The 15,469-nt window shown below is 54.9% G+C and overlaps 4 protein-coding genes across 4 annotated transcripts; all 4 read right to left on the reverse strand.

Annotated features, from left to right (window-relative positions):
• Window positions 1-64: 64 nt before the first annotated feature.
• JKF63_01787 (uncharacterized protein) lies at window positions 65-3,292 on the reverse strand (the record flags this gene model as incomplete). The annotated part of the gene is made up of 1 exon (XM_067897833.1): window positions 65-3,292. The coding sequence occupies one exon, from the start codon at window positions 3,290-3,292 to the stop codon at window positions 65-67; it is 3,228 nt and encodes a 1,075-aa protein (XP_067753990.1).
• A 954-nt stretch (window positions 3,293-4,246) lies between these two features.
• Window positions 4,247-6,802, reverse strand: JKF63_01788 (uncharacterized protein; the record flags this gene model as incomplete). The annotated part of the gene is made up of 1 exon (XM_067897834.1): window positions 4,247-6,802. The coding sequence occupies one exon, from the start codon at window positions 6,800-6,802 to the stop codon at window positions 4,247-4,249; it is 2,556 nt and encodes an 851-aa protein (XP_067753991.1).
• A 1,187-nt stretch (window positions 6,803-7,989) lies between these two features.
• On the reverse strand, window positions 7,990-8,463 carry JKF63_01789 (uncharacterized protein; the record flags this gene model as incomplete). The annotated part of the gene is made up of 1 exon (XM_067897835.1): window positions 7,990-8,463. The coding sequence occupies one exon, from the start codon at window positions 8,461-8,463 to the stop codon at window positions 7,990-7,992; it is 474 nt and encodes a 157-aa protein (XP_067753992.1).
• A 1,141-nt stretch (window positions 8,464-9,604) lies between these two features.
• On the reverse strand, window positions 9,605-13,156 carry JKF63_01790 (uncharacterized protein; the record flags this gene model as incomplete). Its single annotated transcript, XM_067897836.1, has 1 exon — window positions 9,605-13,156. One exon carries the CDS (start codon window positions 13,154-13,156, stop codon window positions 9,605-9,607), a length of 3,552 nt encoding a protein of 1,183 aa, XP_067753993.1.
• Between the last annotated feature and the right edge of the window lie 2,313 nt (window positions 13,157-15,469).

Genomic DNA, 15,469 nt, shown 5'->3' on the forward strand with positions numbered 1-15,469 from the left:
ACGCAAAGGCACATCACAAGGACCCCTAGCTTGCACCTGGGACTCTCAAATCCCTTCGGTCTCCTCAATACCGTCGACATAGCCATGAGTCGATAACGTGGGTGGAGGAATGCGCAGTTGTCAGGGTGGAGGGACAGCGCATGGGCGACTCATCCACGCTCTGTGATTCCCCCTTTGCAGGCGAAAGCTCGAGGTGCGGTGGCTGACCAGCCTGCGGTGGTGTGGAAAATACCTCTCCGGACGACAGCTGCTGCCACTGACTCACGGACGACAATGGATAGCGTTGCGCTGGTGGAGCGGGGGAGTGCAGCGGGCTTGGTTTTTCACAAACTGCGTGAGCCCGTGAGCGCAGCGAGGGGTAAGAGCCCGGGTGTTGGCTCGCATTGCACCAAGCGTCTTGCGGTAGCGAAAACCGATGATGTTGCGCGTGCAGTGACCGATTCGCATTGAAGGACACCGGTGGCGGCACCGGCAAACACTGAGGCTGTTGCTCCACTGGAAGCGGTGCAGAAGTGGTGAACGGTAACCTCATCTCCCCCTCACTGTCGTCGAGAGCTGGTGACATCAGCGCAGGCCAGTGGACCTTGCCTCTGGGACCCTGACTTACCCCATAGGTGCGTGCAACGCGATCGCCCCCATCGCCCACACTTTCCACTGCGAGGGCTACGGACTGGGCCGCTTCTGTAATGGGGACATTACGCGGCTGAAGGCCCGGTATGGGCAATGCTTGAATGTACTGCGTGGAGGGCGGCATGGAAAGAGAGGAACAGCTTTCGTTGAGAGCCTGTGCTGTAGACTGAATAATAGAAACTGCTGGGGTTCCGAGGTTCACTGTGTCGGCGGCAAGGTGCGGGGTGGGTGGCCCCCTCCTTACAGAAAGCTCGGCATGCCGGTCCATCAGCACAGGATCCCCTGTTGGGCTGTAAAGGCTCTGTGGATGGCGGGGTTGTCGATGCCTTGGCTGCCTCTGCACCTCTGTGAAGAGGGCTGACATGGCTGCCAAGTCCTCCGAGACCTCCTTCGCAGTCTGCCCGGAGCGCACCGCGACGCGAGATGGATTCGAGTGGTCATAGAAAGTATCCTCGAGTGGCGAGAGAGAGGTAGCTCCGACCAGGGTAGTGTTGCGCATCGAGCTCCGTTGGTGCTGCTGCGGTGTTGGCACCTGCACAACAAAGCTCGATGGAAACCCGCTAAGGAAACGAAAAGAGCGGCAATCCGTAGAAGACGACGGCCGTGTCGCTAACTGTTGCTGCTGCGACACATCGCTCGGGATCGGGGTCCAGGCACGGGTAGTCTGGCCAGCTCGTGCAAAAATCGGTGAAACAGAGCACCCAGAGCTGATGGTGCTTATGCTTCGACCACTACTCAGGTAGTCTGCGATGTCATTGTCGATCTTAGGCAGGACATCATCCATTTCGGGCATCCACAACACGGCAGTCTCGCCCACGCCTCCAGTTGCCTTCTCCGCGGCCTGGAACGGACTGTCCTTGGTGCTGGGCATCCCTGCCTCGCGTTTTTCGGCACCGATTTCGTGCGCGTCGGCGTGTATCTCGGATACCACAGGGGAAGACGTAAGCGAAGCTCGGGGTGTGGAGGACAGGGTCACTGGTGCGGCTTCGGCCACGGCGGTGGAAACAGGCCCGGGGCAGGACACGTATCCTTTGGTGGGTATAGGCGACAACTTCACTGGTGTGGGGAACCCCGTTGTTTGCGCTTGGCTTTCCCAGCCCGGGGTGCTGCTAGACCCCCTCCATCGATGCGACGCATGTTGCGGTAAGGGGGTGGCCAACACACCAGCGGTTGGGAGCGATGGCGACGAGGAACATGTGTGCGCTGTTGGCGTGTCCACGGCAGAGGCGGCTTTGGCGGCCAGGAAGCGTGAGGAGAGCTCTTGTCGATGCGGTGACGATATCGGGGTCTTGGCCGCGGAGACAATCCCCCTCGTCCTTGTCAGAGCCGTGAGGGCATACGGTGTGCCTTCAGTCTCGTTTTCTCCCGCCATCGGGGCTGACTTTTCGACGTCGCCCATGACGACTTTTATTGCCGGGCTCCTCCTCACTTGTCCGCAGTCATTCGGTGTCGTCTTGTCAAGCAACACCATCCTCTCAGCTTTAGCGACTGCATTCGATGACCCATCTGTACCAGGCTCGATGTAGGAGGACACAGAGGTGGCAGTGAGGTGAAGGGAGAAGTGCTCGTCTTTCCCGCGGTGGACGCCTTCACAGCCACCACTTGTGCTTTGTTGGGACGTAGTCCGTGCCTTCGATTCTTCGTCGGAAAGACGCCGAGGGGTATGTGCCACTGCACCAATGGCGGCGCAGGGTAAGACAGGTGGTTGAGGCACCTCCTGGCGAGAAGTGAAGCAGCGGCACGAGGTGGCGGACATGTCCATGAAGTTGTCATCACCGAAGAGCACACGCTCCGCACCCGCAACAGCAACGACGGTGATTTTACCCTCGATGTTCGATTGGAGCAACGGCGGCGACGGCCTCGCCTCACGACACCGACAGGGGTGTGAAAAAGTGAGACTCCGCTTTTTAATCGTACATTGGTGCGTAGTAGCGTGGCCCTCAGACCCCATCTGGCCTGTCGGGGAAGCATTTTCCAGTTCTGACGTCGACTGAGTAAGCACGCACATCGCTCCATGACCTCGGGACTCCAAACAAAACCCTGCACCACCAGGCGCACCTCGAACCGCAGCGGGGTTCACCGGCGTCGCGCCACTCCTTTGGCCAAAAGGCAAAGGCACCGGGTTTGAGGGTACCCTCACTGACCCAAGAGGACACTCTGCAAACGACGACAAATGATAGTCGCTGCCTGGATGTGCTGCTGAGTCACTGTGGTTGTACGTGTCACCTTCGAAGGGACTCGGGCTCACCCCCTGCGGGCTGTGATACGTGCTCCGTTGTGAAAGCGCTTGAACTGGACCACCTTCCGGTATGCCAAGCATATCATCGGCTTTACGGTGCAAAGCTTGAGGCGGCGGTAGTCGAGGAGCCGGTGAAGGAGTTGTGTCCAACAGAGCCCCTTCCACGCCGCAGTCCACCCCGGGCCCCGTCGCCATATTCAGGGCAACAGAGCTGTACGGCGAGTTGGACCTACTGCTCTCGTGGGCATCAGTGATTGTGTCGTCCACGACACTATTCGCACCTCTGTACCCGCTACCTTGCAACGGTGTCAGTGAGCTGGGCGCAGGGAGGCTAGATACCGAGCCACAGGAACGTGAAGTGGGCTCTTTCAAGTTTACCACGGAGCGCGTCCCACATTGATACACAAGAATGCGGCGACCCATGGCCGAGTGCACTCTACGTGAAGACGAAAACGCAAGTGGAGACAATAAGTGAAAAAGGCTTTTTGGGAGCGAGGGAGGGAGGCAGTGGCAGCTTTAACTTCTATTCGTCTTTTCAATAATCTAACAAAAAAAAATCGTCGTCTATGTGTAAATCTATAAGTGTGTGTGTGTGTGCGTTTTTTTTTCTGTAGTAAGCCTCCCCCAGTATGGGGAGGGAAGGGGGGAGGGGGGGAACTACCGGTAATGGGTGATTATTATTCCTGGGTACGCGTACAAATGTATGCGAGTAGACGATCTAAAGAGTCTCCTCTGCTTCCTTTTATGGTGGGAGTGGAAAAAAAGGGATCTTCGGCAAGTGAAGCGACAGTCGGCGCCGAGCAGCCGGCGATGAGAGGAGTGGAAAAATAGAGACAAGTAAGGAAGCTCGGGAGTTGAGGCAGGCACGCATACATGACGTCAGAGATGACCAACGCCACCAGGACCTGCCCCGCCTGCTAAGCAGTGATACTGAGCGGGGAAAGGGAGAGGGCATCGGTGATTTTTTTTTACTACAGATGAGAAAAATAATAAAAACATCGCGAGATAAGTCTGGCGATGTGGAAGGAGGAGAAAGCAGGCCTTCACATCCTGCACAAAGTCGCTTTTCCTCCCTCCCTCGCGTAGCTTCTCCCACTGCAGGAAAAGAGACGTAGCCACTGCTTGCAGCGCGATTCAAAGATGCCTTCAAAGCCCCTTTCTTTGTTCGGGCCTACAGCGCCATGTCGAATTGGACTCGCTTAGTGTCACTTACTCGAAATGTTGGCCCCCACTACTACAAAATGTGGAGATTCCGGTGAAAGCGGGAGGTCGGTCATGACAGACGCTCGGCTGTTGGATGAATGCCACAACATGGCAACCAGCTGCTTTTTTTTTTTTTGGGGGGGGGGGGGGGGGGGAAGGGGGAGGCGGTTTGGTTCACTGCATCGTGAACGCGAGGTCTGCGATAAGAGCAATATGGTCAGACGGGTATCGTTTGTTCGGCAGGGCGAAGTTTTCCGTCAGATCCGCCTCTGGCGGGATGGGCACCGTGCGCAGGACCTCCAGCGAGTCTTCAGAGAAGAGGATGTAGTCGATCACCTCTCGGAAGGTGAGTGTGAAGTTTGTCCACGGCAGTGAGGGGTCGGTTCGGTGGTAAGCATCCTGCAGCCGTAGCTGCGGTCCATGGAGGTTTTCCTGAAAGATCTTTGTGATGATGCGCTCCTTGTGCTCTTCCTGTGAGGGTTCGCCCTCTGCATGCGCCTCGTCAGCCTTCACGGCAACCTCAGTTGACGGAGTTGTGGGGCATGCCACCACCTTTTCTGACGGCTGACGCCCTCGATGAGAGTCGTTAGGCGCTCCCGCCACCTGTGACAATACCTTACCGTTACCGAGTAGCTCCCCGATTAGCTCAGGGTCGCTCCCGAGAAGCCGTGCGCACCCCCACCAAAAAAGCCTACCTTTATCCCACGATGGATGATCCGCCTCAACCTGGCCGGTTAGGAGGAAACGGTACGCGCCGGTCGAGTGTGTGCAATTGAAATCGCCACAGACAACGAGAGGTCGGCACTGCGGAGCGCAGTTGGATGAGTAGGGCGACGGTGTCGCTGCCGCGTCGCCATCGGTGGAGATCCGGGCAGCGCTGTACAACCAATGCAGCAGCATGTACGCCTGCAGAATGCGAAGGTGGCACGCGTTGGCGTGGTAAAACAAATGAGTGTTACCGACCACCACCTCCTTGCCACTTGTGGTTTCCCGAAGCACCACGAGCGCCCCGATGGAGGTGACCACGGAGAGGGCCTCCTTGAGCTCTGGGCAGGCGGCCACTCGACCTGCCAGCTCCGGAAACATGGAGGAAAGCGTTTCAAAGTTTAGCGGGACAGACGCCGACCGCGCGAGCTTGAACCGGGACACACGAAACAGAAACCCGCAGCCCTCCTTGACCGACCCGGATTTGTTCCAGTAAACCCCATCGTACCCGCACGCCCGCATCACGGGGAGCAAGTAGGAATGAAACACATCACGACCGCACTCCTGCAAGCAGACCAGGTCCGCGTGATAAGCCAAGAGCTCCTGCGCTATGCGTACTTTTCGGTTCTCGATGTCGAGGATGTCGTCGGTGGCGAAGGGGTATATCTTCGCCTTGGAGCTCTTGGACGTGCAGAAGTCGTCGTAGAGGATATTGTAGGTGACAACGCGGAAAACCGGGTAGTTGACGGCAGTCGCTGTCTCCTGCCACCGCGACACCGGTGGTGGAAGCGGCCGCACCACATCGGGCAAACGCATCTCCGTCCAGAGGCCAGTGGCGGAGTCCAGCGAAACACGCAGCATCATCGCCTTGCCCTGGAGGTCGCTCGTTGGAGTGAACGTCGGCTCGGTGCCCACCACGCGAAAGGCGGCCTCTCCTGGGTTAGCGCTGCGCGCGCTCGCTGACGCATGCAACAACACGCACCACTCGTAAGAGACACTCTCCTTGGACGCGAATAGCAGCGACACCTCTGCGCACGCCAGCGGCAGCCCAATGTACGGGATGCCTGGCGATGTGATGGATGTGATTGTGGGCACGTTGTAGAGTACGCGCACGTTAGTTCCGTTGACCCGCAGCACTTGTGCATGCTTCCAGAACACGCAGTTGGGGAGCGCTGGGTTCAGCTCGATGTAAGGAGCCGTTTCACTCAACGATGGGAGGACAACCAATGTCGCCCCTGGAGCCGCTAGCGAGTCACCCCCTTCCGTCAGCGCCACAAGATCAGAAGAGCGGCAGAGAGCGAGCACAGTCGGGCACTCCGCCAGAATTTGCTCCCTCGTCATTCGCTTGGAATTCCTCCCGCTCGACTTCGGCGGTGCGAAGAGCAGACGGATGCGATCCAGCGTTTTTGACGCCGCCTCATTCTCCTCTCGAGCCATACTCTTTGCTACCACAAAGGCACCGTTCTGTGGCTGCGATGGTGCGCTAGTGGCAGCGGTACATGACGCCGGTGGGGGCGATGGCGACGAAGACGACGCCAAGTCGTTGGTCACCGAAATCGGGAGCTCGATAGACAAGTCGAGAGTCACGACATGGCTACCCTCTGGGTAAAGCACCACCACCTTGTTCTTGGCCTGCATAATCCGTTGTAAAAGTGGACGGGACACCACCGACGACGGCGTGGATGACGATGACAAAGACTGCTCGGACGCAATGCGGTGCGGTCGACCAAGGCGCGATGACGGGGTTGTGGAGACCTGAGTGGCCCGATGTGCTTTGTTCCAGCGGCTCTGCGCTTTTTCCGTCCGGTGGTCCCTCAGAAATGACGCAGGGGTGGTGGACGCGGAGGCAGCCTTGAGAGGTGCCGCCTTCGACAAAGGCGACTGAGCAACTGGTGTACTTTCGGCGGTGACGTTTTGCTGGTCTGTGCCGGTGGATGAAGTGGGAGCGCCGGCCAAGGTCGAATGAGCTGTGACAAAGAGTGAGGCAAGCGAGCTGAAACGGCGCACCGGCAGCCTACGTTGCATGGAAATCGTCGGGGCAACAGTTGCGCCCCTGGACGCACGCGCGAGGTGAACGAGGGTAGCAAAAAAAAAAGAAAGAGAGGAGCGTTCGTGGACTAAAGTCATGCCATATGGCGGCACAAGCGTTTGGAAGTGCGGTCGCACCAATAGGGGAAACCAAACAGAGAAACGCGAGACAGATGCAGACGCGCGCGCGCACACACACACACACACACACACACTCGCCACAGCTCGTGAAGGCAATGCTAGGCACGAGACAGGCGTCACACTGATCCGCTGGGTGATTTTTTTTCTCTTTGTTCTGTGTGGCAAATGTGCGCTACAGCATGTCAAAGGGGATAAAGATGAAATACACGAACTTGTTCGAAAAAGGAAAGAAAAAGGGGACACGAAACCGTCGTGGAGAGTGAGATCGACATGGCGGGAAGGGGTGGAGCGAACGAGGAGCGAGAAAAAGGGAGAGGGTGAGAGAGAGGAGCGAACGTTTTTGGACGGCGTGGTTGCTGACTCACCACATGCGGGAAATCAGCAAACGGGTAGCCCTTCGGCGTGCGTGAGCGCCAGCGTTGGCGTTCAGAGGTAGCAGAGGAAAGAAGCACTTCTCTCCGATGTGGCGGTAGTGGAGGGCCGGAAAAAAAAAAAGTGGGTGCCCAGGATCCTAGGTACCCAATCTCTCGCCCTCCCTCTACATAGATATAGTTTTCGAGATGTGTCTGTTTCAGAGAGAGGGGAAAATTGTGCAACGGTCACTGTCGGCTCACCTCTGCCTGATAAATGTAGGGGTCACTTGTCATCAGACCTGGGCCGAATGGACAGTTGTGCGGCACGCCTGCGTGAAGGGGTATGCCGCTACATTGACTTTCCTATGCTTAGCATCAAAGGCGAACGCCTACCCCTTACACTCACATACAGACACACATCCGCGTTTAGAGGTGACTCCAAGTGCGTCTAGATCCTCACTGAGATCTTTGGACTGGGGTCTAAGCCATGTAATCAAGACTGCCACCTGCACGCCACACACACACACACACACACACGCAGACGCACACACCAGAAAAAATAAAAAAAATAAAAACGGTGAGCAAATAGCAGAAGGAGCAGCGCATCAGTACTTTGACTAACTGGACCCCAGCAAAAAAAAAAAGAACCAAAAATAAAGCCATCACGGAAACCACCAAGCTTTTTTTCGACTACATTGCCGCCTCTGTTGGTGGTGGAATCTTCCCACGATAATCCTCTGCGTTGTCCCAGCATTGTGGCTTGATCATGTTCACCGTCAGTGCCACCATCGGCGCCACACAAGTATTCATGCCGGTGAACGCCATCTCAAGTACGAAGCTGCAGCACAGTAGAACAGCAAGTGTCGTTACCACGCTCATGGTGACAGAAGCACTCACAAATGTCTCATATGTGAAAGGTACGAGAACCTCGTCGCCATTGGTAGTGAGGCCCTTTGACACCACCAGATACGCAGCCCCTGTCAGGTACTGCCGCATTTCCCCATCCGCCAAACCATAGGACAGCACGATCACTAAAAAGAAGAGTAGCGCTCCGCTCATGCACACGTGCACGAACACATCTCTCAAGATCGGGAGAAAGGGTTTCTGGAGACTGGCCAGTCCGAGAAACATGGCCCACTGCAAATAAGTCGAGAGATCAGCCATGATGTCGCAGAAAGTAAGCGCGTGGATAGAGAGAAGGGGCAGGGAGTGGAGGCGGCGGCCGTGCAGTCAAAAAAAAAAGGAAAGGAATCGAAGAACAGAAGCTCTGCAACACAGACCACCAGGCGAGCATACACATCCCGTGCACACAGCGATGGTGCCGATATATGGCGACAGAAACGGTGAAAAAAAAAAGGAGCGCCAAAAAGACATGAAGCGAAAGTGGAAGCACACACAGGAGTAGGAGGAGGAGGGAGAAGAGAAACGCAGGCGTTGGTGCGGTGGGTCAGAGATTTGACTAGATTCTGTCGGAACACAGTAAGAAATCACACTGTGGTCGCTCTTTGATACACACACTAGATCGGCACCCCAAACAGCCCTGCCACGTGTTCACACATTGCTTCAGTTTTCTTTTGTATCCCCCTTGTCAGGAGCTTTACTCTTCACCTGGAATACCTTTACAGATAGACGACAAAAAAAGCGAGGCATATTCATCTTTACTCTTTTTGGTGCATGCTGTGACGCACGTGTGAGAGACCCTTTCGGTGAAACAAAAAAAACGGGTCTGCCTGACCATTGTGGCGGCTGAAACCTCGTATATTCTTGTCTGCCCATGAGGGTCCCCCTCCCATTCCGCGTTTTTTCTGTGCTGATAACCGTAAAAACTCGACACAGGTAAGCGTACGAAAACACAAACCTGCACACACCGCTACTACGAGAGTAGGTGAGCGAGCCGCATCAACGGCACACAAAAGCAACAACGAGGTCGGGAGAGAGGGGGGGAGAGGGGAGAGAGGGGACGATGAACAGCTGCGCTCGTCGATACGGATAGGGGTGATTTCAACTAAACGTACCTTTGGATATAAACCGAGGGAGAGGGGATGGCGTGAGTGAAGGGGGCCTTTAGTTTTTGCACATCACGCCGCCACATCAACACACACACACACACACACACACAGAGAAAGACGAAGGCAAATGATCCCTGGACTGCATGCACTCCGCGCGCCATCCCATCCCACTCCGTCTCCCCCCCCCTTCCCTCTCTCTCCTTGCACACAGCCTTGAAGTCGCAGCTGTGGACGCATGAATCGCTCCGTATGCAGTACGGCCTTCTTGGCATCCTTGGTGACGAATAATGTCTTCTTCAGACCCTCCGACCATCCACCATATCCTCCACCTCGTCTATGGACGACGGAATTCGTGACAAGTCTATGCGGCACACAACTGGGTTATCCCGGCCTGTCTCCTTCGACTCCTCGGGTGTCAGGGTCGGATACGGGCTACTCGGGAAGCGCGAACTTACAAAGGGGTCCTCGACATCGAAGAACATTCGAAAACGAGACATCTCCTTCGCATCGAACCCCCGGTCCAGGTGATGACTAATCACCAGGCACCTGCTCGGATCGACATGGATTTTCTCGGCAGCCCGTGTGTACAGGTCGAGATGAGGCTGTCCCTTGATCTTCCAGTCGTGCGCCTCCTCGCCGTCGATGGAGGCGACAAAGAGACGCGCCAACTGTGGGTTTAAGGAGAGCAACAATTTCAGTGCTCTGTTGTAGGAGACGACTGCCAGCGCCACGCCATTCTCCACCAGCCCCCTGAGTAACTTGAAGAGGCCGGCATTGACGAATGGTGGCGACATGAATATCATCTCCGTCATTTCAGCCAACTTGGCATTCGCCAAGCCGTGCCGCGTCTCCACAATCTCGGCATCCTCCGGCGTGCCCAACTCCAAGTTCACGCCTCGGCTGCGTAAAATCTCGTGAATGCCACTAAACGCGATCTCGCCGTCTTCGCGCTGATAGACCACTTTTTCGATAAACTCCTCCGGTGTCAGCGAAGGAATCGGCTGATTGTGCAGCTCCCGGTAAGTATAAAACAGCGTCTCCAGCGTCTTGTACCAGGAGCGGTAACTGTACTCGAGGAGGTTGTTGAAGAGGCAGTCAGAGAGAAGCACCACACCGTCGAACTTCTCCGCTTGGCTCTGACTCGTGCGCGGGATGGCGAGTTGCGTACTTGCGGGGCAGAGCCCGAAGGCAGTGTGGAGGTGGATGCGCTGACCAGGCGTGCCGTGAATAAAGCGCAGGCTTGTGCCAGACAAAAGATCGTAGGTGATATTCATGCGATCTACAGAGACCCGGAGCACCGCGCCGCGCCACTTGATGGTGAACGAGTACCGTTCAACCCTGGCTGGAAGAATAGGATGAACCTGGAGGCCCTTGTGCGAAAGACGCACCCCGCCGCAGCCAAAAATGAGTCCTGGCAACGTCGCCGCCATGGCGCTAAAGTGCAAGCCGCCCTCGGCAGAGTAGATGATGTTGTCAAGGTCGATATTAGCCAAGGAACGAAGAAGCGGCATGGGCTGTGAAAAGTTCAACCGCGCGCGGCAGAGCGCGTGCACCATCACAAAGAGAGACTCGGGCGAGTCGAACGTGCAGAGTGGAAGGTAGTACTCGAAGTTCTGCAGAAAGTCGCGCTGGTCGAACTCGTCAGGGTAAAGCAGCATGCCGAGAAGCACCTCCGGCACGTCGATGAGCTTGCGCCGATAGATGTGGATAGGGTGGTAGTTCAGGTGAAGTGGATGCATCGCCCTTTCGTTGCCCCAGTCCATCAAGGTGTCAAAGTTGTCATGCACCATGTACACACCAAGTCGCTCGTGGCGCTGAGGCACCATAATCCCCTCACCGACGGCTTGCAACTCTGCCATCTCATGCCGGGTCATGCCCAGTGCGGCGAAGACGCTGTTCAGTTGCTCCTCTGTGAGGTGCCCGCGCTGACGGTCGAGGAACGAGAAGGCGGAAGCGATGTGCCGCCGCGCGGAGATGTTCACGTAAAAATTGCCAGAGGCGTTGCTGTTGTACTCATCCGTCCCGGCTATGTTGTCGAGGCGGAAGACGGTGTGGTCATCCTGCCACTCCCCGCACTGCGGCCAGATCCGAGCCGACTCCATCATTAGCTCGAGGAGCAGAACGCGGTCCTCAGCGGAGATGCTCTCCGCCGCTTCGTCATAGAGGGCGATGAGGTACCCAATCTCGGCATTCACGTGAAAGCGAGCGTTGCTCGTGTTGGCGATGTGTGTTGAGTGGACGCCGCTGATCGTCTTCAGCGGGAATACAGCGCCGCGATTCATGGCGAGAACGCGCGCATACTTTCGCGACTGCGGTAACATGTGGTAGACACTCTTCAGCAGTAGCAAGCAGGCCTCTGGCTGGATGAGAAGATAATACAGTCCATAGTAGATGTACTCAGACAAGCTGAACTGCAGCCCGTCGCCGGCGGCCGAGAGGCCCGAGCGCGACAGGCCTCCCTCAAGGCCTTGGCTGACCATAAACATGCGGAAGGCGTTGTACACAAAAGGTAGTGAGCTGCGGCTGGGGCTCAGCTCGTCCTGCAGCTTAACGTCTGCGTCAAACGTCTTCCAGAACGGTGCGAGCGCAGCCTTCTGATCCGCAACCATTTCCTGAATGCTCGGGAGCGCTCGCGGGCGTTTTTCCCAGCTATCGCGCTTGTGAGATGCGCGGAACGTCAGCACGACGCTATTCGGCATCGTTTCGGGCGTCAACGGCATCACAAACCGCTTCTTAATCACGTAGGACTTCTGGGCCTTATTGGGGCTGTGAAAAGTTCGATAACTCCACGAGCTTGGTCGAAGAAAGGTGGAATTGGCTCCGCCCTCCCGTCCGCCGTTGCAGTGTTCTTTGCTTTCTGTATTGCTGTAGCTGCTGGCGGCATCTCGCCCACCGCCTCCGCCGCCAGCGCTTATATTGTATCGGTCGAGTGAAAATGGAGAAGTTGGGGCGTTGTCTGCATCAGCGTTCCAGGGCATACTCTCTACTTCGCCATGGAGAGACCTGCACGTGTCGTTGTAGTTCACCACGCACTCCACCTCCGTAAACGTGTTCACAACCTTTTCCGAGGTCAGCGAGGACTGGTGTATTTGGTCCATGTGGTGGTGAGCGAAGCTCCAGCAATCCTGGTCAATGGAGATGAGCACGACAATCTCGATGCGGTAGTTGAGGTCGCTCTGTGACCAAGGAATCACGTGGGACGACAACAGCGGCGAAGCCCCATCGGACATGCTATCCCCACTCCGGCTTTGTGGCGGATAGGAGCCCACGACACCGTTGCCGGTGCCTGTAATGCTGTCGCTGCCTACGGACACGGGCGAGTTCATGGAACGGAATCGGAAGTCGCTGTAGCAAACTTGCGCGCCCCAAACACTCGGGTCACTGCGGCCGACTGTGCGCACGTAGTTGGTTTCGAAAATGAGACCGCCATCAGAGCTCATAACATCAAGGCAGCGGCAGCGGTAGGCGCCATCGTCGAGGTTCAGTGTTCGCTTCGGGATCGAAGACAGCGTACCTGATTCGCCATCCACCATGAAGTTCAAGTCCACGGTACATATGCTTGCCCCCACTTGATGGGTGTGAGGAATGCCCTTGAAATCCGAGGTATCCGTCGGCACTTCATGATAAACGCCATTCATTAGAACCTCAGTCTTGAAGCCCACTGTCTCGATCTCGCTGAGATGCCGCAAACCGAGATTACCGTTGGTGCTGTACATGACACTATCGGTTACGCTGTTCGATACGAAGGCAGAGGTCTCGCTTCTCTGCACCACGTTTCTTCCCTCGAGAAGAAACAAAGGCTTCTTCGGAACCTCATAGTCCCGCGCTAGGAGAGGGTTGACGGTCATCAGAAACCCAGTGGCGAAGGCCAAGAAGAAACAAGAAAAGAAAGATGTGCGCGTTTGGCACACGCAAAAAAAAAGAAACACACACACACACACACACACGGATTCAATATGCCTGACAAAGGTGTGCCACAGAGCACACCCTCACACATACACACACCCCCCCCCGAAAAAAAAAAGAGAGAGAAGACTGAGATTTACGCCTCACAACTACACACACCGAATCAAAAAAGGGAACCCCCCCCCCGAATGCTCAGATGATTGGAAGAGAAGATGACTAGAAGCAACAACAGTGTTGGTCGAGAACAACAAAACAGCACTCGACGGGAAGGGAAAAAAAGGGTGAGGGGAGTACTAGGAAGAAAGAAGTGAAAAGAGAGAGAGAGAGTGGGGTGAGGTGGGGCAGGGAGGAGAAATAGAGACGGGGGCGATACAGGAATGTATGTGCATGTACATACTCTATCTGTTTATAAAGATACGTATATATGTGTATATACGTACATGTATGTATATATGTGTGTATATATATATGCAGGTACGCGTGTCCGTTGCCCCGGGAGTGTTTGCCTGCGCACTCGCTGAGCGCAGACTGCAGTACTAATGATGATGACAAAAAGCAAAACGAAAAAAAGAGACGGGGAACGAGAAAGAGTAAAGAAGGGTAAGTGCCGCGCAAAACAATTCGATTGTTCCCAGGCTCTCCTTTGACGAAGACTTCTACGATGAGAAAAAAAAGACAGACAAACACATACACACACAACGATACCACAAAAGAAAAAAAGGAAGCACACACTAGCCGTAGCAACCAAGCGCTATCGTTTCAAAAATAGAAATCCTGAATAGTGAAAAAGACAGAAGGAACACGTACAGAAAGCAGCGGAAAAAAAAAGGGGGGCAGACAAAACATTTAAAGGGAAAGAAAGGGCATAAACACAGGACGTCCCACAGAAATATGAAGATGGTGAAAAAGAGAGGTGGACCGTGAGAGTGTCAAGGGAGGCGGGGGAAGGGGGCGTTAAGTTGCGGGAGTGGCCCTCCCTTTGTCTCCCGTGGCCTTCGCCTATACTCTGACCGACCACTATTAGATCTCTCCTTTCACTCTGTTCTGCTTTCTCCCCGGATGCTTGTGGGGACAACAAAAAAAAATTTGCGGTCAGTCGTATGTGAACAATGACGCTGTTTTTTTTTGCTTTTTAATGTCTCGTTCGACGCTCGTTCGAACGCATATACGCGCGTATGGGCGTGTTCTGCCGCAACCTGATCTTCAAAAAACTGTGTGAGTGGGTGACAGTGCGAAGCTTCGGTGACCGGCGAATCCTGATAAAAGAGAGTACAAGAAAAAAAGGCGAAGCTCACTTTCGTTTTGTTTGGCTTTCCGTGCTTGCTGCTGATCTGCGAGCGATACAAAGTGGGAAATGCGTGAACAACAAATAAAAAAAGGAAAACGCTATTTTTTTTTCGTTTTCGAAAAAGGGGGAGTTTATAGATTTCGTTTGCCCACGAAACGCAGTGGCATAGCAGAGAAGCTGGGAGAGGATTTGCAGGATTGCAGCCGCCTTTCCATCAATGCATGTATACAGAGAGAGAGATAAAGGTAGGTGAGCACCGCGCACACGCCTTCTCGCTGAACCGTTTGAAAGATTCGAAAATGGAGGTGGGGGGGGGGGGGGGCTAAGGAAGCGCAACGACTCTTGGGTGTGAATTTGTATGGGTGTAGGTTATGCTTTATGAATGCCGCTGCGTCTGCTACCCAGCACAGCTTTGGAATTTTTTCTGGCCAGAGAAGGGTCCTACAATTTTTAAGGTGCTCTATTATTTTGATCTAGAAAGAAGGCGTGGGTGATGATCGGGATTGAAGCCGCAGTGAAAATTGAAGATAGCGGGAGGCCGCAATCAATAGAAGAAGCAAAAGGAGAGTTGTATTTCAGAGAGAACGACCAAGCACACATCCGTGGTTCTGGACATGCTATGAAAGCCGCTACACTGTCAGGAAGTCAGCAGAAGCTAGTCATCCCTATACTCACGTTGACTTGACCCAAGGTAGGTAGCAACACAGGGAAGTAAAACATGATTCGCATCCGTCAGCAGAATTTACGCCAACACCCCTTGGTGCAAAAAAAAAAAGGGGGTGAACATCCAAAGGATGTTCACGGATATGCCTATGATTCTTGCGCATTCTTTGGTACTCGCTTTCCTCCCCGCCGTGTCCCATGCGTGTTTTTGGTGGTGCTCCAGTCGTGGAAATAACAGACAAGGGACTACAAAAAAAAAAATGCATACACATACACACACGCAAAAAAAAATCATGATAGGACA

This window comes from Porcisia hertigi, chromosome 34, assembly GCF_017918235.1.
Source record: "Porcisia hertigi strain C119 chromosome 34, whole genome shotgun sequence".
Classification (NCBI taxonomy): domain Eukaryota; phylum Euglenozoa; class Kinetoplastea; order Trypanosomatida; family Trypanosomatidae; genus Porcisia; species Porcisia hertigi.